General features: G+C 50.8%; 1 protein-coding gene across 1 annotated transcript; it reads right to left on the bottom strand.

The window, feature by feature from the left end:
* Positions 1–15,610: 15,610 nt before the first annotated feature.
* Positions 15,611–16,543, bottom strand: LOC131559604 (olfactory receptor 14A16-like). The gene has a single exon (XM_058808022.1). The coding sequence runs from the start codon at positions 16,541–16,543 to the stop codon at positions 15,611–15,613; it is 933 nt and encodes a 310-aa protein (XP_058664005.1).
* Between the last annotated feature and the right edge of the window lie 5,353 nt (positions 16,544–21,896).

Here is a 21,896-nt window from a genome sequence, read left to right as displayed (position 1 = left end):
ATTCAGTTCAAATACAACTCTTAAATCCATCTAATTAACCACAAAAATCTGTAGACCTTAAATGAAATTATTCCCAAGGGCTTGTCTTGTCAGAGTGTTTTAAAATGTTAATGAGCCCTTCAGCTCTGAATTCCTGAACTGAAAAGCTGAAGCCAGAACAAGCCTCTGGAGAAGTAAAATTCGTATGGGAAACTCCAAGGTGCTGAAGATCCATCCTGATCAGAGCAGGAATGAACAGAAATGGGCATAGCTTTGTGGCTGCCCCAGCTCTGGGATGGGCCCTGGGCCTGGAGCAGGAGCAGCTCTTGAGGGCCCCAAGGCCGGGGCTCTTGTGCTGCCCTGGGCAGATGGGATGGCAGCAGGGGCTGCAGAGCTCTCAGCGCCTCAGCCCGAGAGGAGCAGGGCAGCCAGGGAGCCTCCTTTGGCCTTGGCCAAGCACCTTCCCCTATGGCTGGGGCTGAGTCCTGTGGCAGCTGCAGCTGCTGCTGTGCCCTTGCCAGGCGCTGAGGCCGTGGGGCAGTGCCCAGAGCAGCCTGGCCTGAGCAGAGCTGTGGGGCCAGAGCTGGCTGGGCTGGGCTGGGGAGAGGCCCTTGGTGCTGCCCAGAGCTCAGGGCAGCTGGCAGAGCTTGCAGGGAGCTGGGCTGGGCTCCGAGAGCCTGGCCAAGAAACCATCAGTGTCCATCTCAGCCTGGCTGAGCACGCAGGGGCCAAGAAGCGCAGCCAGGGTCTGCACATTCTCTGTGTGGGAGCTGAGCTTGTGAGCCCGGAGCCCTCCCAAGTGCTGGGGCTGTACCTCCAGCTTCCAAGGAGATGTGACAAATAGGAGCAGAGACAAAGAATTCCTGCTGGATTCTTTATTGGGTTTGCTTATACAGGTGACCTGGATCCACATGTACACGAGGTGTTTTTTTTCAGATAACACTGTGAGAGAGATAAGAATAATATTTTTTAGCTGAATATAATATTTCAGGTATAATACACAATAAGGGAAAAAAGACAATTATGATCAGAAGAGCATCTGTGTTTGTCAGAGGACAAGAGACTTATTGATGTTCCAGCAGTCAAGCCTGTTCAAATATTTTCCTCAGGGCTTCACTGAGATGACAGTTGACCACAAGAGGCCAAAGCCAGCCAGAGCTCTCTGTTCTGGCAGCTTTTGTCTGTGAGAACACATGCATATAGGGAATTTTTCAGGGGGAGCATCAATTTTGGCTGTGGGCACCTGGAAGGACAGATGGTTTTCCATAGGAAGGAAAGCACGGGGTCCCAGTTCGCCAAGGGCTGATGAGAGGCAGCCCTCAATATTCCAAGATCAACTGGACCTGTCAGGTGGACTCTGGGAGGCCAAGTCAATCCGACCTGCTACCTGTTTTCTTGGACCTCTAAGGCCACACAGTGTCACACTGATGGAGTCAAATTGTATCCTTGGTACCACGAGGCTGTGTCACACTGGCCCCTTGTTTCCATGAGGCCTTAGAGTGTCACAGGGTTCTCCTTGGTACCGCAGTATCACAATGGACCCTTGGTTCAATGAGCCCCGGCAGTGTCAAAATGGCCTCCTTGGTTCCATGGTGCCACACAGTGCCAGAATTGACCTTTGGCCCAACAGGGCCTCATAGTGTCACAATGGACTCCTTGGTTCCATGGGGATGCCAAGTGCCGTGATGAACCTTTGTTTCACAAGGCCTCAAAGAGTAAAAATGGCCTCCATTGTCTCCCAAGTGTGTGCTGTTTCACAATGGACCTATGACTCCATGATGTCCCAGAATGTCACAATGGCCTCCTTGGTTCTGCCCTTTAAGAATGTCCCCTTGGTCCCTTGGAGCCCCACAGTGTCACTATTGTAGTGACACTACAGTGTCACTATTTTGTGCCCTTGGTTCCATGAGGCCCTGCAGTGCCACACTGGTCCTTTGGTTCCACGAAGCCCTATGGGTCACAATGGCCTGCTTGGTTCCATGATGCCCCGTAGCACAGCAATGTTCTCCTTGATTCCACAGTATCACAATGGCCCCTTTGTTCCATGGAAACCCACAATATCACTGTGGTCCCCTTGATTCCATGAGGCCCTGCCGTGCTACAATGGCCCCTTGGTCACAATGGGTTCCTGTGGGATCTCAGCACCTCAGGACTGAGGTGCAGAGGGACCAAGACCACCCTTGGGGGGCTTGGGAGTCCTGGAATGTTGCCAGGAGTGTCTGGTGGCTGGACTTTGATCCTACACAGGAGACGACACCTGTATGAGGATAGGAGGCTTTCACTGGGGTAAATGGTGAAGGGATAAGTTAATTAGAATGTAAGACACAGGGTTTAGGATTTCTGTACAGGGGGGTCTAAAGAAGTAAGATGGAGGAATTGGGGCGTGTCCTGTTCTTCTTCTTCTTCTTCTTCTTCTTCTCGGCCTCCATCTTCTGTGGTGATGTTGGCACTTTGGGATTGGTTATTACTAAAAGTGCACTGGTTAATAAGGGTAAAAGGTATTGGGGAAAATTGATAAATATTGTATACGTAACTTTGAGTATAAAGATAGGTGACCGCCCCGGGGGCTCGCAGTATGCTCATGGCTGGCTGCTGTGCAGACCTCTGTCGGGCCAAGAGAAAATCTTTTAGATAAACAATTAATAAACACCAAGACCGAGAAAAGATCTGGAGCCTCTTCTCGTCCTTTGAAGCATGGGTTGTCCAAGGCCACCCTGGGCCTTTCCAGGTCACCTAAACAGCCGAGAAACTGTCAGGTTCCAAAGCTCATAATGGTCTCTGTGGTTCCATGACGCCCCACAATATCCCAATGGACCCTTGGTTCCAAGGGGGCCCGCAGTGTCACAAGGCTGCCTTAGTTCGACAAGGCCCTGCAGTGCTGTAGTGGCCCCTTGGTTCCATGAAGAAAAGCAGAATCAGAATGGCCCCTTGGTTCCATGGAGCACCACAGTGTCACCATGGTCCCATTAGATCCACAGGGCCCTGTAGTGTAACAACGGACCTTTGGTTCCATGAGATTCCTCAGTGTCTCAGTGGGCCCTTGGCTCCATGCAGCCCCACACTGTCCAAATGGTTTCCTTGGTTCTGTGAAACCCTACAGAGCCACAATGGACCCTTGGTTCCATAAGCTTTTTGCACTATCAACAATAATCTGAGTTCCACAGTATCCTGGGGTGACGTGATGCTTGTATCCCCATTCATGTTCTGTGCCTTTAAGACTGTCTTTGAAGAGTGAAAGTTTTGTTTGGGTTTCTCTTATCAGGGACACAGGGACAGGCAGTACATAGGGCTGTTTTCGCTTTTTGCTTTTTGGCTTTCTGCTTTGCTCTCTCTCTCTCTCTCTCTCCCCTCTGCTCTCGCTTCTGCTTGCTTTTGCTTCTGCTAGTTCTAGCTAAACAGTCCAAATTCCTTCCTGAACTGTTTCTCCTCTCCTTTTTCTGCGACCATCGTGAACCTGCTCCAGACTGGGACCTGGGAACACCAAGGGTTTGCACTGTTTGGCCTGCAGCAACTGCCCCAGCGCTGGAGAGACTGAGAACAGAGCAACCAGCCCAGAAAGAGACTTTCTGATTTTGTGACCTTTTTCACAGCGGTGTCATCCGGTATTGTTCATTTTGTGTGCTGGGGGGTGCTGGGCCTGTTAAATAAACAGGTTCTTTCCACTTCTCTCTGAGGAATTCTTCCTGAACTGGTTGGGGGGAGGGGCTGTGTGCATTTGCTTTCTGGAGGGGCCCTCCTTTGGAGATTGTCTACCAAATGTGCCCTAAACAGGGACAAGGTGTTTCCAGCTCTCCGGGTTAAATGACCATGTCTACGGACATCTCCTCACTACACCAGCTGGATCTATGTTCCTCCTGCTGCTTTCAGATATCCTCCTGCAGATGCTCTCTGGTCATTCCAGTATCTCTCAACTGACTGGTTCCATGTTTTGAGTTTCTGGGAGTTGACCAGTCTTTTTGAAGTCCAAATAAATATCACATTAGTCAACATCTAAATTGTGTTTATATCTATCACAAAATTTTCCTTCATCTTTGTCTAAAACAGCTCCTGTATGGAAATTCTTTGACGACAGGGGACATGTCAGATGCTGCAGGGACATCCCAGAGAGTTAAGGGAAGAGTTCAGTGATGGTGATTAAACTTTTCAAATGTTCAATTTTTTTTTTGCTGGCAAGAAACCTTTCTGTGTCTCTGAGTGTCACCAGTGCCTGAGCCCAAAGGACACAAACCTGATGAGTTGTGGTTCCTATGCCAGAGGCACTTGGACCTTGGCTCTGCACAGGAGAGCTCTTCATCCTCTTTCTCTCTTTTCCTCCTCTGGGCATGGAGGGAGCTCCTGACTTCAGTGTGTGACTTGTGTGTGCAAAGAACAAATCTGGGCAGAATTGTGGCAGGCAGGGTTTGGGGAGACCTTGGGATCTTTTCTGGGCACAGAAGGTGTTTTCCATTGCTCTGAGACTGTCTCCTGTGGAAAGTAGATTTAATATCCAGCAGAAGAATGACTTTTGCGTTTGATGAAGCTGTGCCCTCCCTTGGCTTTGTTGGCCGACAAGAAATGAACATCCCTCTGTGTCTCGGGCAGCTCCTTCTCCAAGGAAAGCAGGTGGGAGTTGGAGCCAAGGAGCTGAAAGCTGTACGTGCAGCCTGGGCTGGAGGGAACTCAGATTTGCACAAGGCTGCTCTGAGTGCCAGGGCTTGGATGGGGGAAATGGTGGGGTGGGGGTAGGGACAGAGTCTGATTGATTGTCAGCCATGAACGGTCTTGTTTTTCATATCTAATCAAACTGCATGAGGAGGTACTGGGATTCAATTTAACTTGGAGATTGCGCATATCAATGTATTAACAGCGAAAAAAAAAACTAAACAGGACCTAAAAAAACTTTTCCCACTGTCTTTTTAAATAGAATATATTCAGTTTTAATACATTTCTTAAATCTGTCTGATCAACCACGAAGGATTTGGAAAATTAAAATCAAATTATTCCCTAAGGCTTTGGCTTGTTCAGGTGTTCTGAATGTTAATGAGCCCTGGGACACTGAATTCCTGCTCTGAAGAGCTGAAGGCTGAACAAGCCTCTGGAGCAGTCAAATTCAGCAGCAGCCTCCAAGGTGCTGAGGATGTCAGCAGCCCCCACTGAGGCCATCCCTGCCCAGAGACCGTGGGGGAATGGGCAGACAAGGAGAACGTCCCTGGGGCTGGGGCAGCACAACTCAGAGGCACCAGCGGCTCCAGCTGGGAAATGGAGTGTGGAATGTGGCTGGGAAAGCCCTGCCTGGGCTGTGCCAAGCAGGACAGACCAGCCCTGACTCCCCCCAAAAAGCTCACTCAGAGACATTTTAAAGGAATTACAATAGTTTGCATCTTCTGAGTTAAACTCACTGGAGAAATATCAACAGGAGATTCTCAGGAGCTCAAAACAACCAAACAGCCTTTACTGGCAACTTCAGAAAATCAGAGAAACTTTGTCAAACGTTTATTGTAACATTGTAGTTTGGTTTTTTTGTTAATTTCAGATTTTTCTAATCTTGAGATTTCTTAATTAATATATTGATGAGTGTGGTGGGTCTTAGTGTCGATTAATTATTTATGTATTTATTTTGTTGTGAGATAGGATTACAAGAAACATAAAGTAGGCTTAAAATTTTAAAAGGGTATAAAGAAAATTTTATGAAAAATACATTAGAAAAGTAGAAAGTAGTAAGAATTAATATAAACTCCTTAGTACACTTTTTTTTCTTTACAACTTTTTCTGACAATGTGAAGAAACTAAATTTAAAATTTATAGTTACCTTACTATTTCCAGAATAGTCTTTTTTTTTTAGATCACTTTGGGAGAGAAGTTTCTTGTGTTAAACCTATGGAGATTTTTTACAAGAGGAAAAAAGTATTTTTTTTGTGGTTCTTAATTTTGTCATGAATACAGTTGTCTGGGGAACTTAGATACTGTGAAGTTGTTTTTATTGCTACAAGCTTTTGTACAGCTTGTTGATGGGCCATACTGACTTATGAGGTATTATTTTAAAGATGAGTTGTTTAAAGTTAAAAGATTTTATTATTTACTTTTACAATTATTTTTATCTTCTGGAATAGAGTTCTTCTCTTGGGGGTATTGGATTATTGTTTTTTTCTTTTCCTTTTTAAACTTTTTATGAAATTACAGTGATTTTAACATTTGTTTATTTTAGTATTCAGGTTTTTGTTTTATAATAATTTGAATATTTTTTATAATTTTATGTGCTATAAAAGAGTTTTTTCTTTATAGTTTATAGGAGGATTTAAGATTTAAGATTAAGGTATTTTTTCTTCTTTTTTATTTGAGATTGCATTTATTTTTTACTGACTTTGATGGGTGTTTTTTAATATGTTTGCATTTTGTTTTTTTCTTTTACTCAATGGAGGATTGATGTATTGAAAGGATCACCTGACCTGACAGTAACTTGTGGTGGGAGTTGGTTTTGGGCTGTGTAGGATTGGTTTTATGGTTGGTTTGTGGGTTTATTTTGTGTTTAACTTTAGTTGTAGGGTTATTTTTTATAGGTTATGAGTTGTAGGGGTTTTTGGTTTGAGTTGTGTTGGGAGCGGGAGGACAACAACTTGATGATAAGATTTTAATAGCTATGGCTAGCTTTGTTCTGGTTGGGGTTTTGTACCTTTTTTTGTTTTCCTGTTTGGTAGCTGTTGGGGTTTGGTTTTGTTAGAATGGGGCCGATGGAGGAGGGCAGCCTGGAGAGAGGGGAAGGGGCTCAGCCCAGGGCAGGGTTGCTTGGTTTGGTTTGGTTTGGTTTGGTTTGGTTTGGTTTGGTTTGGTTTGGTTTGGTTTGGTTTGGTTTGGTTTGGTTTGGTTTGGTTTGGTTTGGTTGAAATGGGGGCTGGAGCCAGGGCCCACTACTTTCTTGTTGACTGGAAAAGAAAGAGGAGGTTCCTGGGTTTTTTCATCTTTAATATATGTGTTTCACTGAGGCGTGTTCAGTATCTCAGTGGTTTAACAGATTGTCAGTTACACAAAAAGTTTTATATTACTTTTTAAAATTTTTCTCATGTCAAACTATGACAGACATTCAATCAACAAAAAACTCTTCTCAAAGCATTGACTTGGTCCATTCAGTTTCACAAACTCTCAGCCTGTTACACATAATGTTACTCAAAATTTGCAGGAGCACAGAAATAGCAGAAAACCCAGAAAGAGAGAAAGACAAAAAAGATACAGAGAGGCACACAAACAGCTACCACTCCTGGATTCCAGCACTGTTCAGATGGAAATTCCAAGAGGAGGAAGGGTCAAGATGTGTGCTTGCCTTGTGGTCAGCCTTCAATACCCCTTGGTCTCCCTGGGCTCTTCCCCCAGGTGGGACTTGGGCTCATTTGGTGCCTCAGGAGCTGGGCTGGGGCTGCAGAGGTGGCAGTGGAGCATTGCCTGTGCTGTGCCAGGGACTGGCAGACACTGCTGGGCTGGGATAGAGGCTCTGGGGGGATTGGGGTTCCAGGGCAGGGCAGGGCTGGGGTTCCAGGGCAGAGAAAGGCTGGACCTTTCCCTTCCTCCCCCACACATGAAATGTTTCCAGCCAACAATCTCCTCCAGTGTCTCACAACAGGGAATTTTGGACGTGAAATTCCTATTCTAGCCATGGGCACCTGGCTGAGAAAGGTAGTTATTTTCCATAGGAAGGAAAGGACGGAGCCCCGTTGTTTCAGTAGCGGATGAGAAGTGATCCTCAACATACCAAAGTCAGCCTGACCAGTCAGGTGGCTCCTGGGAGGCCAAACTAGCCAGATCTGTTTGGTGTTCCCTTGCATTTACGGGACCCTGAAATGTCACAATGGCCCCTTGGTTCTATGGGGCCCCACAGGGCCACAATGGCCCCTTGATTACAAGACCTGCAGTGTCACAATAGACCCTTGCTTCAATGGGGTCCCACAGTGTCACAATGTCCCCTAGGTTCCATAAGGCCCCATGGTTTCACAATGGTCTCAACATTTCCATGAGGCCCTGCAGTGTCACAATGGTCTCCATGGTTCCCCAGGCCCCACAGTGTCACGTGACTCCTCTGTTCCATGAGCCCTGCAATGTCACAATTGTCCTTTGGGCCCTGGGAGTTTGCAGTGTCACAATGGTCTCCTTTGGCTCCACAGTGTCACAATGGACCATTGATGACAGGAGGCCCCTCTGTGTCACCCTGGAGCTTTGGTTCCATGCAGCCCTGCAGTGTCACAATGGTCCCCCTTGGTTTCCCAAGGCCCCAGAGTATCTCAACAGTGCTTTTGATTCTGTGAGGACCCCAAGGTCACAATGGTCTCACTGGTTCCATGAGGCCACATAGTGTCACAATGCTTTGCTTATTCTATTGTGCCCCAGAGTGTCACAATGGCCCCTTGGTTCCATGAGGCTGTGAAGTGTCCTAATGGTCTCTCCATGGTTTCATGAGGCCTTGCAATATCACAGTGGACCTATGGCTCCATGCGGTCTCGCAGTGTCACAATGGCCCCTTTGTCCCATGACACCCCGAAGTGTCATAATGGTCTCCACAGTTCCATGAGGCCCCACAGTGTCACAATGAACCCTTGGTTTGATGGGGCTTCTTAGTGTCACAATGATCCCTACATTCCATGGAGCCACACAGCGTCAGCATGGCCTCCTCAGTGTCACAATGGTCCCTTGGTCTCACAGGGCCCCACAGTGTCACAATGGTCCCTTGGTCTCACAGGGCCCCACAGTGTCACAATGGTCCCTTGGTTCCATGGGCCCTGTGCTGCTGCATTCCCCCCTCCCCTTCTCAGGCCGCCCTGCCAGATGAGAAATGCTCCTTGGGCCTCGGCCTTGGCCAACAGCCCCTGGGCTCAGCTCCTCTGCAGCTCATCACAAACACTGTCTGCTCCCGGCACTGCTGCTGCCCAACCAGCTCCTGGCTTCTGAAGGAGCAGCTCTGGGAACTGTTTCTGTTCCCTCAGTGGCACAACATCCCTGTTCTCACACTGCCAAAGAAAGCTGTTGATGCCAAGGGCGGCACCAGGATGACTTAGCCTTACCTACATTGCCTGTAGGTAAGGTTAAGTCACAAGGTCTAAGTGAAGTTAATCACTGCTAAGAGTTGTTGTTTTCCCAAGTTGTTATGTTTAATATAAGTTAAAAGCTGAGTTAAATACTGTTAAATGTGAATCCTCTGTTAAATTGCAAAGTCATAGGTTATAACTAAGATTAAATCCTGCTAAATGCTGGTTTTTGCTAAATTGTGAAATTGAAGGTATCAGTAAAGGTTAAGGTATAAGTTAAGTCCTGTTAAGTTTGAGCTCTGTTAAGCTTTTGGGCCATATTCCTTTCATCCTTGCCCTCACTGCCCTTGTGTCACACACACACACAAACACACACACACACACAGAGGGACAGTTCTTGGTTGATTTCTGGTTTGATTGCCTGGATTTTGTTTGGTTTTGCTGTTGCTTTGTTTCCTTGGTGTGCCTGAAGTGCCCAGTCAGGAGCAGAGTGACTCTTGCCAAGGAACTTTGTGCTGCTGTCCCTTAATATTAAATCTGGTTTTTGCTGATCCCTTGCCAGGGGTTTTTAAGCGCTCTCAAGGCCTCGTTCGTAACAGGGTGAAGGAGCCCTGGCCCAGGCTCTGGCCCTGGGGGACACGGGGACGCTGCCAGGGGGTCCCTGTCCCCCAGTGCCACCCCCAGGGCCCCCCCCCCCCGTCCCCATGTCAGGCTCTGGGGTCGATCTCGTGGAACATCCTCTGGGGGAGGCTGTGGGGCCAGGGGCGGGGGGACCTGGGGGGACAGGGGACCCCGCTGTGCACGAGCAGGGTTGGACTACTCTGGGGGGAACTGTGAGGGGGGCCAGGGCAGAGTGACCTCCCCAGTGACCTCACACAGCCCCTGTGATGTCACTCAGCTCCCTGCGATGTCACACACACCCTGTGATGTCACTCCCCAATCACTGATGTCACAAAGCCATCTGTGACCTGTCACACAGCCCCCTGTGATGTCACACAGCCCTTATGATGTCACACGGCCCCTGTGATGTCACACAACCTTGGCTCAGTGCTGGACAGCCTCATCCCCATCCCAGCTATGGTCTCTCCCTCCTGCCCCATCCCTCAGCCGGTGCTGCCCTTGGGTCGCTGGGCCTTGGCTTCCTCTTCTCCCTGGGCATCCCCTGCTGCCCGCCCGCCCAGGGTGTCCCGGGGAGCTGCTGCCCTGAGCCAGGGGCTCTGCTCTGCTGCCCTGGGCACCACAGGGCTCCCAAAACACCCCACGGCCAGGGCAGGCCCCGAGTGTCACCATGTCCCCTTGGTTCCATCAGGTTCCGCAGTGTCACAGTGCTCCCTGCGCTCCCTGAGGCACCACATCACCCAGCCCAGGCCATTGCCGGGGTTCCAGTCAGTCCCAGTATGATCCCAGTGACTCCCACTCTCTCCCAGTATATCCCAGTTGTCCCCAGCATGCTCCCAGTCACTCCCACTTCCTCCCAGTTGATTCCAGCATGATTCCAGTCAGTCTCAGTATGGTTCCAGTTGCTCCCAGTGTATCCCAGTGTATCCAGGAGTTCCCAACACGGTGTAAACTGCCCTCAGCATGCTCCTACTCACTCCCAGTGGGATTCTAGTCCCCATCTGTATTGTCCCAGTTGCCTCCACCATGGTTCCAGTTGCTCCCAAATTCCTTCCAGTATGATCCCAGTTGCACCCACTTGCCCCAGTATAGTCCCAGTCACTGCCAGTAAGATCTCAGTCCCCCCAGTATAGACACAGTCACTCCCAGTTTCTCCCAGTTTCCCCCTCAACATGGTCCCAGCTGTTCCCAGTGTTGTCCCGTCCAGTATCGTTCCAGACACTACCAGTATATCCCAGTTGCCCCCAGCATGCTCATTCCCAATCACTCCAGTTGCCCCAGCATGGTTCCAGTTGCCCCCAGGATGACCTCATTCATTCCCAGTCACCCCAGTTGCCCCCAGTATGCACCCATCATTCTCAGTAGTTCCCAGTAGCCCTCAGTGTGCTCCCAGTCACTCCCAGTATTTCCATGTCTGTGGTTCAAGTGCTGCTCCCAGCCCTGATCCGTGGGGATGGGAATGTCCCGCTCTCTTGCTGGGGCAGGGTCACACGTGAGCCAGGTGTGCAGGGTGGGAACTTGCCCTGACCCCAAGCACTGTCCCAGCTGCAGGATCTGCTTCCCGTTGGCCTCTTCCTCTTGTGGCCCCGAGCCCAGCCTGGTGCTGAACAAAGGGGCTGGGCCGAGGTCATCCCCTGGCAGGGGCTGCTCACCCCCTCTGCCCCCTCCCCAAATTCCCTTTGGGGGAGCAGGAGCTGGGGAGGAGCCTTGTGGGGGGGGACAAGGGGGTGACACTGGGATGGGGGGATCACACACGCTCTGGGGGGGACACACACAGTCCCTGGGAACCCCCCCTCACCTTCTCCTGCAGCACCAGGAGGATGAACCCCAACATGGAGCCCCTGACCCCTGGCAGTATCTTGTGGGGTGGGGTCTGGTGGCAGCTTTGGGGTTCTGGGGGACCACGACCACCCAGAAACCCCCTCCCACCCCCACAGCCACTCCTGCACCCCTCAAACCACCCCACAGCTCCTGGCTAGGACATCCCCAAACACTCCCTGCAACATAAATGTCCCCAAAAATCACAAAACCCCTTTCCATCTTCCCAAGACCCACCTAAATTCTCTCCATAACATGCAGCTCTGCCAACACACAAAAACCCTCACAACCCTGGGCGGGGGGAACCCGGCCTGGGCAAAAGGAGAGGCAAACTGGGCAAACTGGGGGCTGCACATCCAGACTGGGCCTTGCTGGGGACCCTGCATGGGACTGCCAGCCTTTGGGGCTCCTCTTGGGAGATCCAGGAGGGGGAAACACAGAGACGGGTGGGGAGTGGAATCACTGGGAGGGACTGGTTTGTACTGAGATCATACTGGGAGCAGCTGGGCCCATGCCTGGGGAGACTATAATCACACTGAGAGAGACTGGGATCATTCTGGGATATACTGGGAATGAGTGGGATTATGCTGAGGGTGACCAGGAGCAGCTGTGAGCAACTGGGATCATGCAAGGAGAAACTGGGAGGAACCGGGAGTGACTGGGATCATACTGGGGGTGGTTGTAACCATACTGGGAGTGACTGGGTGCAACTGGGATCGTCCTGGGAACCACTGAGATTACTGCAGATGAGAATGCATCCTGACTGGGGGTTACTGGGAGATACTGGGCCCATGTTGGGAGGAAAATGTGGACACACTGGGAGGAACTGGGATCAACTGGGAAGTACTGGAACCATGCTGAGGGGACTGACATCACAACTGGAGCAACTGGGAGCAACTGGGACCATGCTTTGGGCAAGCCAGAAACTGGGATCAGGCTGGAGCAACTGGAAATAACCAGGAAAGACTGGGACTATTCTGAGGGAACCAGAACCTTTCTGGGCACACTGGGTCATACTGGGAGTGTCTGTGACCATACTGAGGGGGACCACAAAGGGGGCAACTGGGAGTGAGTGGGACCACGCTGAGAGGGACTGGGGCTATTCTAGGGACATCTGGGATCATACTGGCAGGAACTGGGAACAACTGGAACAGTTCTGGCAGCAACTGGGATCATACTAGGATCACAGTGGGAGCAGCCGAGTCCATGCTGGCATTGACTGGGATCTCACTGAGGGTGACAGGAATCATACTGGGATTCACTGGGAGGGGCTGTGAGCAACTGGAATCATGCTGAAAGCAACTGGGAGGAAGTGGGAGTGACTGGGGACATACTGGAGGTAACAGGGAGAGGCTGGGAGTCACAGGGATCATGCTGGAGGCTACTGGGGTCCTGCTGGCATTGACAGGGAGAAACTGGGATCACACTGGAGGTCACTGGGATCATACTGGAAGTGACTGGGATCATACTGGGATTACAGTGAGTGTCAGTAGGCCCTGACTGGGTGTTATTGGGAGCTACCAGGCCCATGCTGGGAGACAACTGTGCACACAATGGGAGCAATTAGGAATGACAGGATGCATGCTAATGACAACTGGGATGTGCTTGCAGTGACTGGGATAAAACTGGGGGCAGCTGAACCCCACTGAGGTAACTGGGAGTGCCTGGCAATGGCTACGAGAATGTTCAGGGCAACTGGGATATGCTGGGAGTGCCTGAGACCATGCAGGTGGTGACTGGGACCACACTGGGAGCCACTGGGAATGTGCTGGGGGAACTAGAACCATGCTGGGGGACACTGGGGGCAAGTGTGAGTGACTGGGGCCCTGCTGGGAGAGACTGGCATCATACTGGGAGTTACTGGGACTATACTAGGGGAAACTGATAGAACTGGAAACACACTGGATGAAAGTGGGAGCAACTGGGACCATGATGGGGACAAATTGCGTCATAACGGGGAATGAGTGGGAGTGCCTGGGCTCATACTGGGAAGAAGAAGGATCCTGCTAGGAGTAAGGGGAAGTGACCAGGATCATCCTGGGAGTGACAAGGAAACTGGAAGCACACAGGGGCAGACACTGGGCTCATGCTGGGAGCAGGGCTCCTGGACAGGATGGATGCAGGGGCTAAACCCAACAAGGTGAGATGTCACAAGTCCAAGTGCCAGGTCCTGCACTTTGGCCACAACAACCCCTGCAGCGCTACATGCTGGGGACAGAGTGGCTGGACAGCAGCCAGGCAGAAAGGGACGTGCAGGGAGTGATGGACAGCAGGCTGGACATGAGCCAGCAGTGTGCCCAGGTGGGCAAGAAGGCCAATGGCTCCTGGCCTGGATCAGGAATGGTGTGGCCAGAAGGAGCAGGGCAGTGATTGTTCCCCTGTGCTCAGCACTGCTTGGGCAGCACCTCAAGTGCTGTGTCCAGTTCTGGGCCCCAAATTTAGGAAGGACATGGAGGGGCTGGAGCGTGTCCAGAGAAGGACAACAAGGCTAAGGAGGGGTCTGGAGCACAAGTCCTGTGAGGAGTGGCTGAAGGAGCTGGGGTTGTTTATCCTGCAGAAGAGGAGGCTAAGGGAGACAAGGCAGTGCCAGGGCTCAGGTTGGACTTGATGATCTCCAAGGTCTTTTCCAACCTTGCTGATTCTGGGATTCCCTCGAAGCACCCTTGGAGCAGCTGCAGGAGGAGCCCTGGGCCTCCTCTTCAGCAGCTCCAGCAGCCCAGGTCCCTCAGCTTCTCCTGCCAGCCCCAAAGCCCATCCTGTCAGTCCTGCAGAGCCTCTGCAGCTCCTCCTCACTGCCCAGAACAGGGAGCCCCAGAGCCAGACACAGCAGCCCAGATGTGCCCCCCTGGCCTGGGGTGCCTCTGGCAAGGGAGCAGCACCAGGCACTGCAGGAGCCTGCAGACAATTGCTCCAGCACTTGTATGATGATCCTGTTGCCCAGGGGATGTTCCCATGGGGCCAAGTCAGGAACTGCAAAGGGGAGTGGGGCCAGAGAGGAAAGGGTAAACAGGGATGGGCTGTTTGCAGGGAAGAGAACAGGGGTGGGCAAGAAGAAGGAATGTGTAGCAGGAAGAGGAAAGAAAGCAAAGGTGAAGCAAAGGAAATGCTCAGGGCAGTTTGGGGGTGGCTGCCAGGCAGCCCTGGCTCTGAGCAACAGCAGCTGCAGTGGGACAAGAAACTCCCAGCTGATGGGAACAAACTTTCTGGCTGACTGCAGAGGCCAGGACAAAGCTGAGTGGTTTCCCTGGTGTCCCCCAGCCCTTGCTGGCCCCAGGGGCTGATGGCATTTGTGCTCCCTCAGGTTTATGTCCCCACACCAACAGCATGGGGGTGCTCCTGCCTGCTGTGTGCAATGTAAACAGGGGCTGCTGAGCCAGTGCTGCTATGTCTGTGCCTGCAAGGATGGGGCAGCTGTGTGATCTGGGGGAGAGGCCAGGGCTGCAGAGGGGGGATGTTGTTGGCAGCTCCATCAGGACGCTCTGGGGCCCTGCCCTGGGCTGTGCAGCGCACTGGGGATGGATCAGCCCCTCCTCTGCTGCTCCTTCCCGTCTCCCCCAGGGCCCTTGCAGAGCCCCAGCCATGCTGTTTGCCCCCAGCCTGCCCACGGCCAGCCTGGGGCTGCTCACGGGGCTTTTCTGTGCTGAGCATTGGCCTGGGTGTGTTCTTGAGATAGCCTGGGCAAGGAGCCTGGAGCCCCCAGGGCCTGGCCTGAGGCGTCAGCGCTGCCCCAGCAGTGCCCATGGCCTGTCCCCGCTGCAGCCCCGGCACTGCCACCCCCAGGGCTGTGCCCGGCCCCGAGAGCACTCAGGCCCTACAGCAACCCCAGGGCCACCAGGGCAGCAGGGTGTTGCCAGTGCTGCTGCTTCTTGGCACATCTGCTGGGCCAGCACTGATCTGCCCCCAGCTCTGCACACAGACATCGCTGCTGCAGCTCCAGAGAAGGCAACAAAAGGGCATCTCTGCAGAAAACTTTGCCGGGAGATCCTTTAGTTACTTTAAAGCCACCAAGAGTGCAGTCCCTCATTGACACAGTCTGTGGGCAGAGTGAATGTGGAGAGAAACAAAATGAGAAATGGCACAAACATTGACATTTATTTGTGGACTGCATGAATACCTAAAACAAAGGAGAAAATCCCACCAAAACCAAACCAACAAGAAGTATAAAGATGACTTTTATTACAAGTGATTTGCAGAAACTGGCCAGCAGTTTAATGTTTCCGAAACCATTGAGTCATGAGTGTCCACACTGCAGCCTTGAGCTCCTTGTTCCTCAGGCTGTAGATGAGGGGGTTCAGGGCTGGAGGCATCACTGAGTACAGAACTGATAGGGCCAGATCCAGGGGTGGGGAGGAGATGGAGCGGGGCTTCAGGTAAGCAAATGTGCCAGTGCTGAGGAACAGGGAGAGCACAGCCAGGTGAGGGAGGCAGGAGGAAAAGGCTTTGTGCCGTCCCTGCTCACAGGGGATCCTCAGCACGGCCCTGAAGATCTGCACATAGGAGAAAACTACAACCACAAAACAACCAAAAAACAGAAAAGCACTACCTATGAGTAGACCAAGTTCCCTGAGGTAGGAATTTGCGCAGGAGAGCTTGAGGATCGGGGGGATTTCACAGAAGAATTGTCCCAGGGCATTGCCATGGCACAGGGGCAGGGAAAATGTATTGGCTGTGTGCAGCAGTGAATAGAGAAAGCCACTGGCCCAGGCAGCTGCTGCCATTTGGGCACAAGCTCTGCTGCCCAGGAGGGTCCTGTAGTGCAGGGGTTTGCAGATGGACACGTAGCGATCATAGCACATGATGGTCAGGAGGTAGTACTCAGCTGACATGAAGAGCATAAAGAAAAAGAGCTGAGCAGCGCATCCTGTGTAGGAGATTGTCCTGGTGTCCCAGAGGGAATTGTGCATGGCTTTGGGGACAGTGGTGCAGATGGAGCCCAGGTCGCTGAGGGCCAGGTTGAGCAGGAAGAAGAACATGGGTGTGTGCAGGTGGTGGCTGCAGGCTACAGCGCTGATGATGAGGCCGTTGCCCAGGAGGGCAGCCAGGGAGATGCCCAGCAAGAGGCAGAAGTGCAGGAGCTGCAGCTGCTGCGTGTCTGCCAATGCCAGCAGGAGGAAGTGCCTGATGGAGCTGCTGTTGGACATTTACTGGGGCTGCATATGGGGATCTGTTCATGGAGAAAAGGACAGTGAAGAGTTAGAGGAAATACCTGTATCCAAAATCAAAGCCAATTCCCATACACCCTCCTCTGTAACACACAGACATGGTCTTCGGTTTTTTTAGTTAGGAGGTTTTCTCTATAAGCTGCCCCATATGTCTGCTGGTGCTCCTGCAATCAGAAACCCTCAGCATTTCTGGTGCACTCAGGGAGAAAGATCTGTGATGCAAAGTGGAGATTGAGGGGAGATGGTCTGTCACTTCATTCTGTTTGGAGTTTGTCTGGGCTTCCACTGTTCGCAAATGGAGGATGTTCACACTCCCACGTTTTCCTTAAAATTCCTCAGGTACTGCTGCGAGCAGATGGGTGCACCATACCCCAGCACCACATTTGTAGCCAAGGACTCACATTGCTCATTTCACCAACCCAGCATCATTTTCAGTGTCAGAACAGCTCTGCCTTTCCCCATTAATCTTATAACCCAGAGATGTTCTTGGACAGGTTTGCACCCTGCATTGAAGCTCTGAGCTTGGACTGAAATCTCAGAGAGACTTCCAAGTGTCCTTATGATGGCATTGGATTGAGGGAGATGCAGCTCCTTCCCTGGCTGCACTGACAGTATTGCCCAGAGCCTGGCACTGGGGACAGCATCACCCTGAGCCAGCTGTGCCCCCTGCCAGAGCCCCCAGAGCCGGGCAGCTGCTCCCAGCCCTGTGCTCTGCAGAGGGAACTGGGCCCGGGGCTGCAGAGCTGCCCCACGGCTCTGCTGCAGCTCTGCCTGCACAGGAGGGGCTGCACCCCTTGGAGCCCCAGCCCTGAGGGCAGAGGCTTGGCTGGGGCACAGGAGGGAGAGGGCTTGTTCAGAGGGAGGGGCTGCACTGAAGGGGATCCTGTGGGCATCTTTAAGCTCTCCCTGCTACAGCATTGCTGGGTTTTGTTTTCTCTCATTGCTTGGTCTTTTCTCTTCCTCCTGCAGATTTTCCTCCTGCAGGTGTTTCCCTGTGCTTGATCTGTCCCTGCCAGCACTGACAGACCCCAAATCTCTGTGCACTCTCCTTGGCCTGACAGAACCCTGCCTGTTTGCAGGGCACTGCGTGGGAGCAAGTTCTGTTTGCAGCTTGGTGAAAGGACAGATCAGACTGAGCCTGATAGCTCCAGCAAAGGTGGTGCTGGTACTCTCCGCTGGCAGAATGGCTGCAAGCACATGAGGGATCTCCTGTGAACCTATTGATCACTGAAAGTAACAGTTCAGATGTCTCTGGCACTTGTGAAAACTAATAATGGTATTTCATAAGCAACATGTAATATTTTTCCCCACTCTCTACCATTCTCCATTGTAGGAAACTTAATACCTACCTAGTCTTTGGAAATTTCCTCATTTTTGTAAAATTCGTTGTTTTGGAAATATTCTGTGACTGATGAGAAGCCCTGAGCATGTCAGAGTTTCATGAGCATTTCACATCCCCTGCACCAGAAATACTCAGAGTTGTACTCACAGAGTCTGTAGGCATTGGGATGTTCCAGCTGTAGGAGATCACTCCAGGAGCTGCAGCTGCATTGTCCTGCAGCCAGAGGTTCCTGTGCCAAGGGCTGGCAGTGATTCTACCCCAGACACTTCTCAGCAACTTTCCACCCCTGACTGATTGAAGCCTCCTGTGCCTCTGAGCTGTGCCTGGGGTGGCTGCAGGCAGGGCCCCAGCTCTGCTGGGCTGGCAAAAGAGCTGCTCATCAAGATAAATGTGCTTTTGAAGCTTTTCTTGGTTACCAGGAGCTGTCTCTGTGCCAGGAGCCCAGCCCAGCTCAGCAGCACAGACACAGCACAAGGACTTAAATGAGCCTCTGGGGCTTTGTGCTCAGACCCTGAACATCAGTCCCTGAGAGGGAGCTGAAGAAACCTCTCCAGAGCTCCAAGTCAGAATCCAACTCCAAAGTTTCTTGAAGTTTTAATGGGTCCCACTGAGGGACAGGACAGAGAAAGTGTCCCCAGGCCTCAGGCAGAGCAGAGATGTGGAGGCAGTGATGACAGGTGGGGACAAAGAGAAGCCAAGTCTTGGTGCCCTGGGGCACAGCAGCAGGGTCTGTGCCACCAAGGGCTGTGAGGAGACACCTTGTCATGAGGCCCTGGGGCCTCCTGTCACAGCCCCAGCCAGGCTGGGCACTGTCAGCCCCTTGTCCTGCCCTCAGCATCCCCCCCTAGCCCACATCCCAGTGGCCTCAAGGATCTGCTGGAAGGAGTCCCTGGGGAGCCTTGCTCAGGAATGGCCCTGGGGGCTCCTGAATAGTCCCAGGGACTGCAGATTTTTCAAAGGACTTTGGGTTTGGCTTTTACCTCGGAGTGTCTGAGAGGTTTGTGCAATCATGGCCTCCAATTATCTGTTTTAATTAATCCCTGGAGAGGCTTTGTCAGTAACAACACTCAGTGGGGCTCATTAATGCTTCAAGGTACTTCACTTATTTTAAGGTACTTGGTGTTTCCCTTTTGATACAGACTCGGTGAGAGGTTTGTGCAATCATGGCCCCAATTATCTGCTTTAATGAGTCCCTTGAGAACTTGGTACTGACACTCAGTGGGGCTCATTAATGTTTTGAGATACTCAGGGTTTTTAAGATATTTATGGATTTAAGAACAGTTTTAGGTACTTTTAATAATTTTCCTTCCTACACTGAGTCTCTGAGAGTTTTTTGTGCCATCCTGGCCTCCAGTTCCCTCCTCCATGGAGTCCATGAGGAGCCCGTGTTGGGTATCTTTCTCTGTTCTGCTTTACAACAATGATAGAACTGAAAGAATTTTGTAAGACTTTCTAAAAGCATTCAAACAAACATGGGACAAATAACAATACAACAATCACTAAGAGAATTAATAGTCCTTTTTTAGCTAGAAATCATCCAACCCTTTAGTCCCTTGGATTGGAAGAGTTATTCACCCAGTCTTTGTTTTCCACTTGAAACTTCTTGAACCCTTCCTTCAGTACCTGACTGGTCTCGTGGATTGACGCGCTTTGGCTGGAAAGGTTCTTACAACACAGCTCTCAGAGTCTACACTGCCATGCCTATGTGTCCAGAGTAAAAACTCTATCACTGTTCTGCAAGGTGACATGTCTGATGGTCTCTATGTCTGAGAGCAGGCCACTCAATGTAGCATTGGCTTGCTTACTTAACAGGCACCCAAGATGGTCTAATTGTCCTAAAGCTTTAGCTGCAGCCACCGCCACCCAAGGTAGTCCAAATTGGGAGTGCTACCATCCGATACCTGGATTAAAGCTTGCAAAGCCATCTCTTTGATATCATCCAATACATCTCTGGGGATACCTGTTGCTTGGTCATCTGGTAGGCTGTGTTGTCCTTCTCCAGCTAGATGGTTGATTGTCACTTCTGCCCTTGCCTCATTATTAGCATAGTCATTGCTATGAATTGATTTAGTAAATACTTCCATCCCCCTTCCCACAGAGTGTGTTCTGTAAGTGACAGAAACATGGTCATATTACATTTTCAATCATAGGAGGTTAAGACATGTGCTGTAAACATGGCCCTCATTAGGCCATTAAAACAAAGTAAGTCCTTCCTATGGTCTTTAGCTGCCCTACACAGATCCTTGATTTCCCTGTAAACCAATGGCTGATACCTGGGATTCTGCCCCCTTCTTTTGTAACATCCCGGGGCAATGAGGAGTTTCATGACTATTTGCCAGTCTCCTTCCTTAACTGCTTCTTTCCAGATCTTTTCCTAGGGATCTTCAGGGTTGAGGTGTGAGGTGGCTCTGGGGAATCCAAACTGTCTTCTGAGGAGGAAGGGTAACTTTGAACAGGAACATTTGGTTTAGAAATAGTGTGAAAGTTGGGCTTAGTATCTTTGATCATGGGGTTATATTGTTGCCGGAGGGTGAGGCAAAGGGCACTGCCATTTTGTCAGGTGTTGGGGAGGAAGGGCCTTGATTTGGTATGGTAGGCTTCTGGGATGCAGTTCTGTAGGCATGGTCCAGGGTGAAGGTGGAATTATTGACAATTGGGCCTTACCCGCAGTCATGGGGGTGGAGTCTGGAGGTTCATTCAGGGCAGAAGAGAAGGTTGTGGTTGCAGGAAGTGGAGGAGCCATGATGGAGGTAGGATGGTGGGGCTCCTGAGCCACATTTGGGCTCCTTCCATCTTGAGTCTCCAGCGCATGATGCTCCATTGCCATCTTGGACCATCATGGAAGGTCTGAGAAAGTCAGGTTTGAGGGGAGGTCCTGAGTTAGGAGTGACCAACGGGTTGAGTTTTCAACACACTGCTTGCTGGTGAAGGGTCTCAAGGATGGTGTGGAAGATGGGGAATATGTAGATTCAGAGTGGCTCTGGGTGCAATGGGGTCCCTTTTGATCGAAAGGTTGCAAAATTTAACTCCCACTGAGTCCCAAAATTCAGTGGTATGGATTTCGTCAGCAGAGGCATCTGGAAAATTTTTAATGATCCACCTGATCATTGATTGATTTTAATTCATTATTTGAAACTATTTGGTCATGATCAGTGAGAATGAAAGCATCCATATATGCTGCTTTCTACTTTGGACATCTGGCGGCCCATTTTTCTTTTTCTCTGCCTTATGGGGAGGAGGCACCAGAACACCCCAACTCAATTATGGGACTTGAGTGCATATTGTAAAAATGCAGTGGCAAAATGGGCAATAAATGTCTTGCATTACCCCAAACCCACCTGCAATCCTATGCATGTGAAACCGTTGTTGTTCCTGCCGATCCTGGGCAAGGTCCCTTTAAGCAACGATGAATCAGCAGGGCCTGGCACAATCCAAAATCCCAGGGAGCACTGGCCTATCCATCAGCTAACCCCAGCTGACGTGACTGACACAGGGATCCCTGAATGCCATGGTCCCTGTTCGGGTGCTAGATATCACAATGAAGATGGCTATGAGAAACCTCTCTGGTTCCCTGACTTCAGGGCAAGGGAGGCAAAAATGAAAAGAAGCAGGATCATTGGAGTTGTTAAAGAACTTTAATTACAGGGTGAGAAACAATAAACATGGAGAAGTCAAGAACAGTATGAGGGGCAGGATCCAAAGACCTGAGACAAAGGGGAAGCAACAACATAGACACTTAGGGGTAGAATACTCTAGAACAATAACCCTATAGGGGAAACAAGTAACTAATAGGGGAGTAGAACTTGGACAAATTAGCATAGCAACACTAAAGGCTTATGGGGGAACTATCAGGTGCACCCTAAGTTAAACAAATGATTCCCAGGGTTTGAAACTCATGTCCAATGCTTTTGGGATAAAATCTGGCTAACTCTGAGTTACAGCTGGGCTAACTCCCACACCGCTGCTTTGCTCTGGCGTCTTGGCACCATG

This window comes from Ammospiza caudacuta, chromosome 7 (assembly GCF_027887145.1).
Source record: "Ammospiza caudacuta isolate bAmmCau1 chromosome 7, bAmmCau1.pri, whole genome shotgun sequence".
In the NCBI taxonomy this organism is placed as follows: Eukaryota; Metazoa; Chordata; class Aves; order Passeriformes; family Passerellidae; genus Ammospiza; species Ammospiza caudacuta.
Note: the sequence above shows the minus strand (reverse complement) of the source record. Positions and strands in the feature narration are given on the sequence as shown.

Bases quoted from the DNA above. Each gene is read 5' to 3' on its own strand.
- LOC131559604 (XM_058808022.1), bottom strand. From the start codon at position 16,543: ATGTCCAACAGCAGCTCCATCAGGCACTTCCTCCTGCTGGCATTGGCA.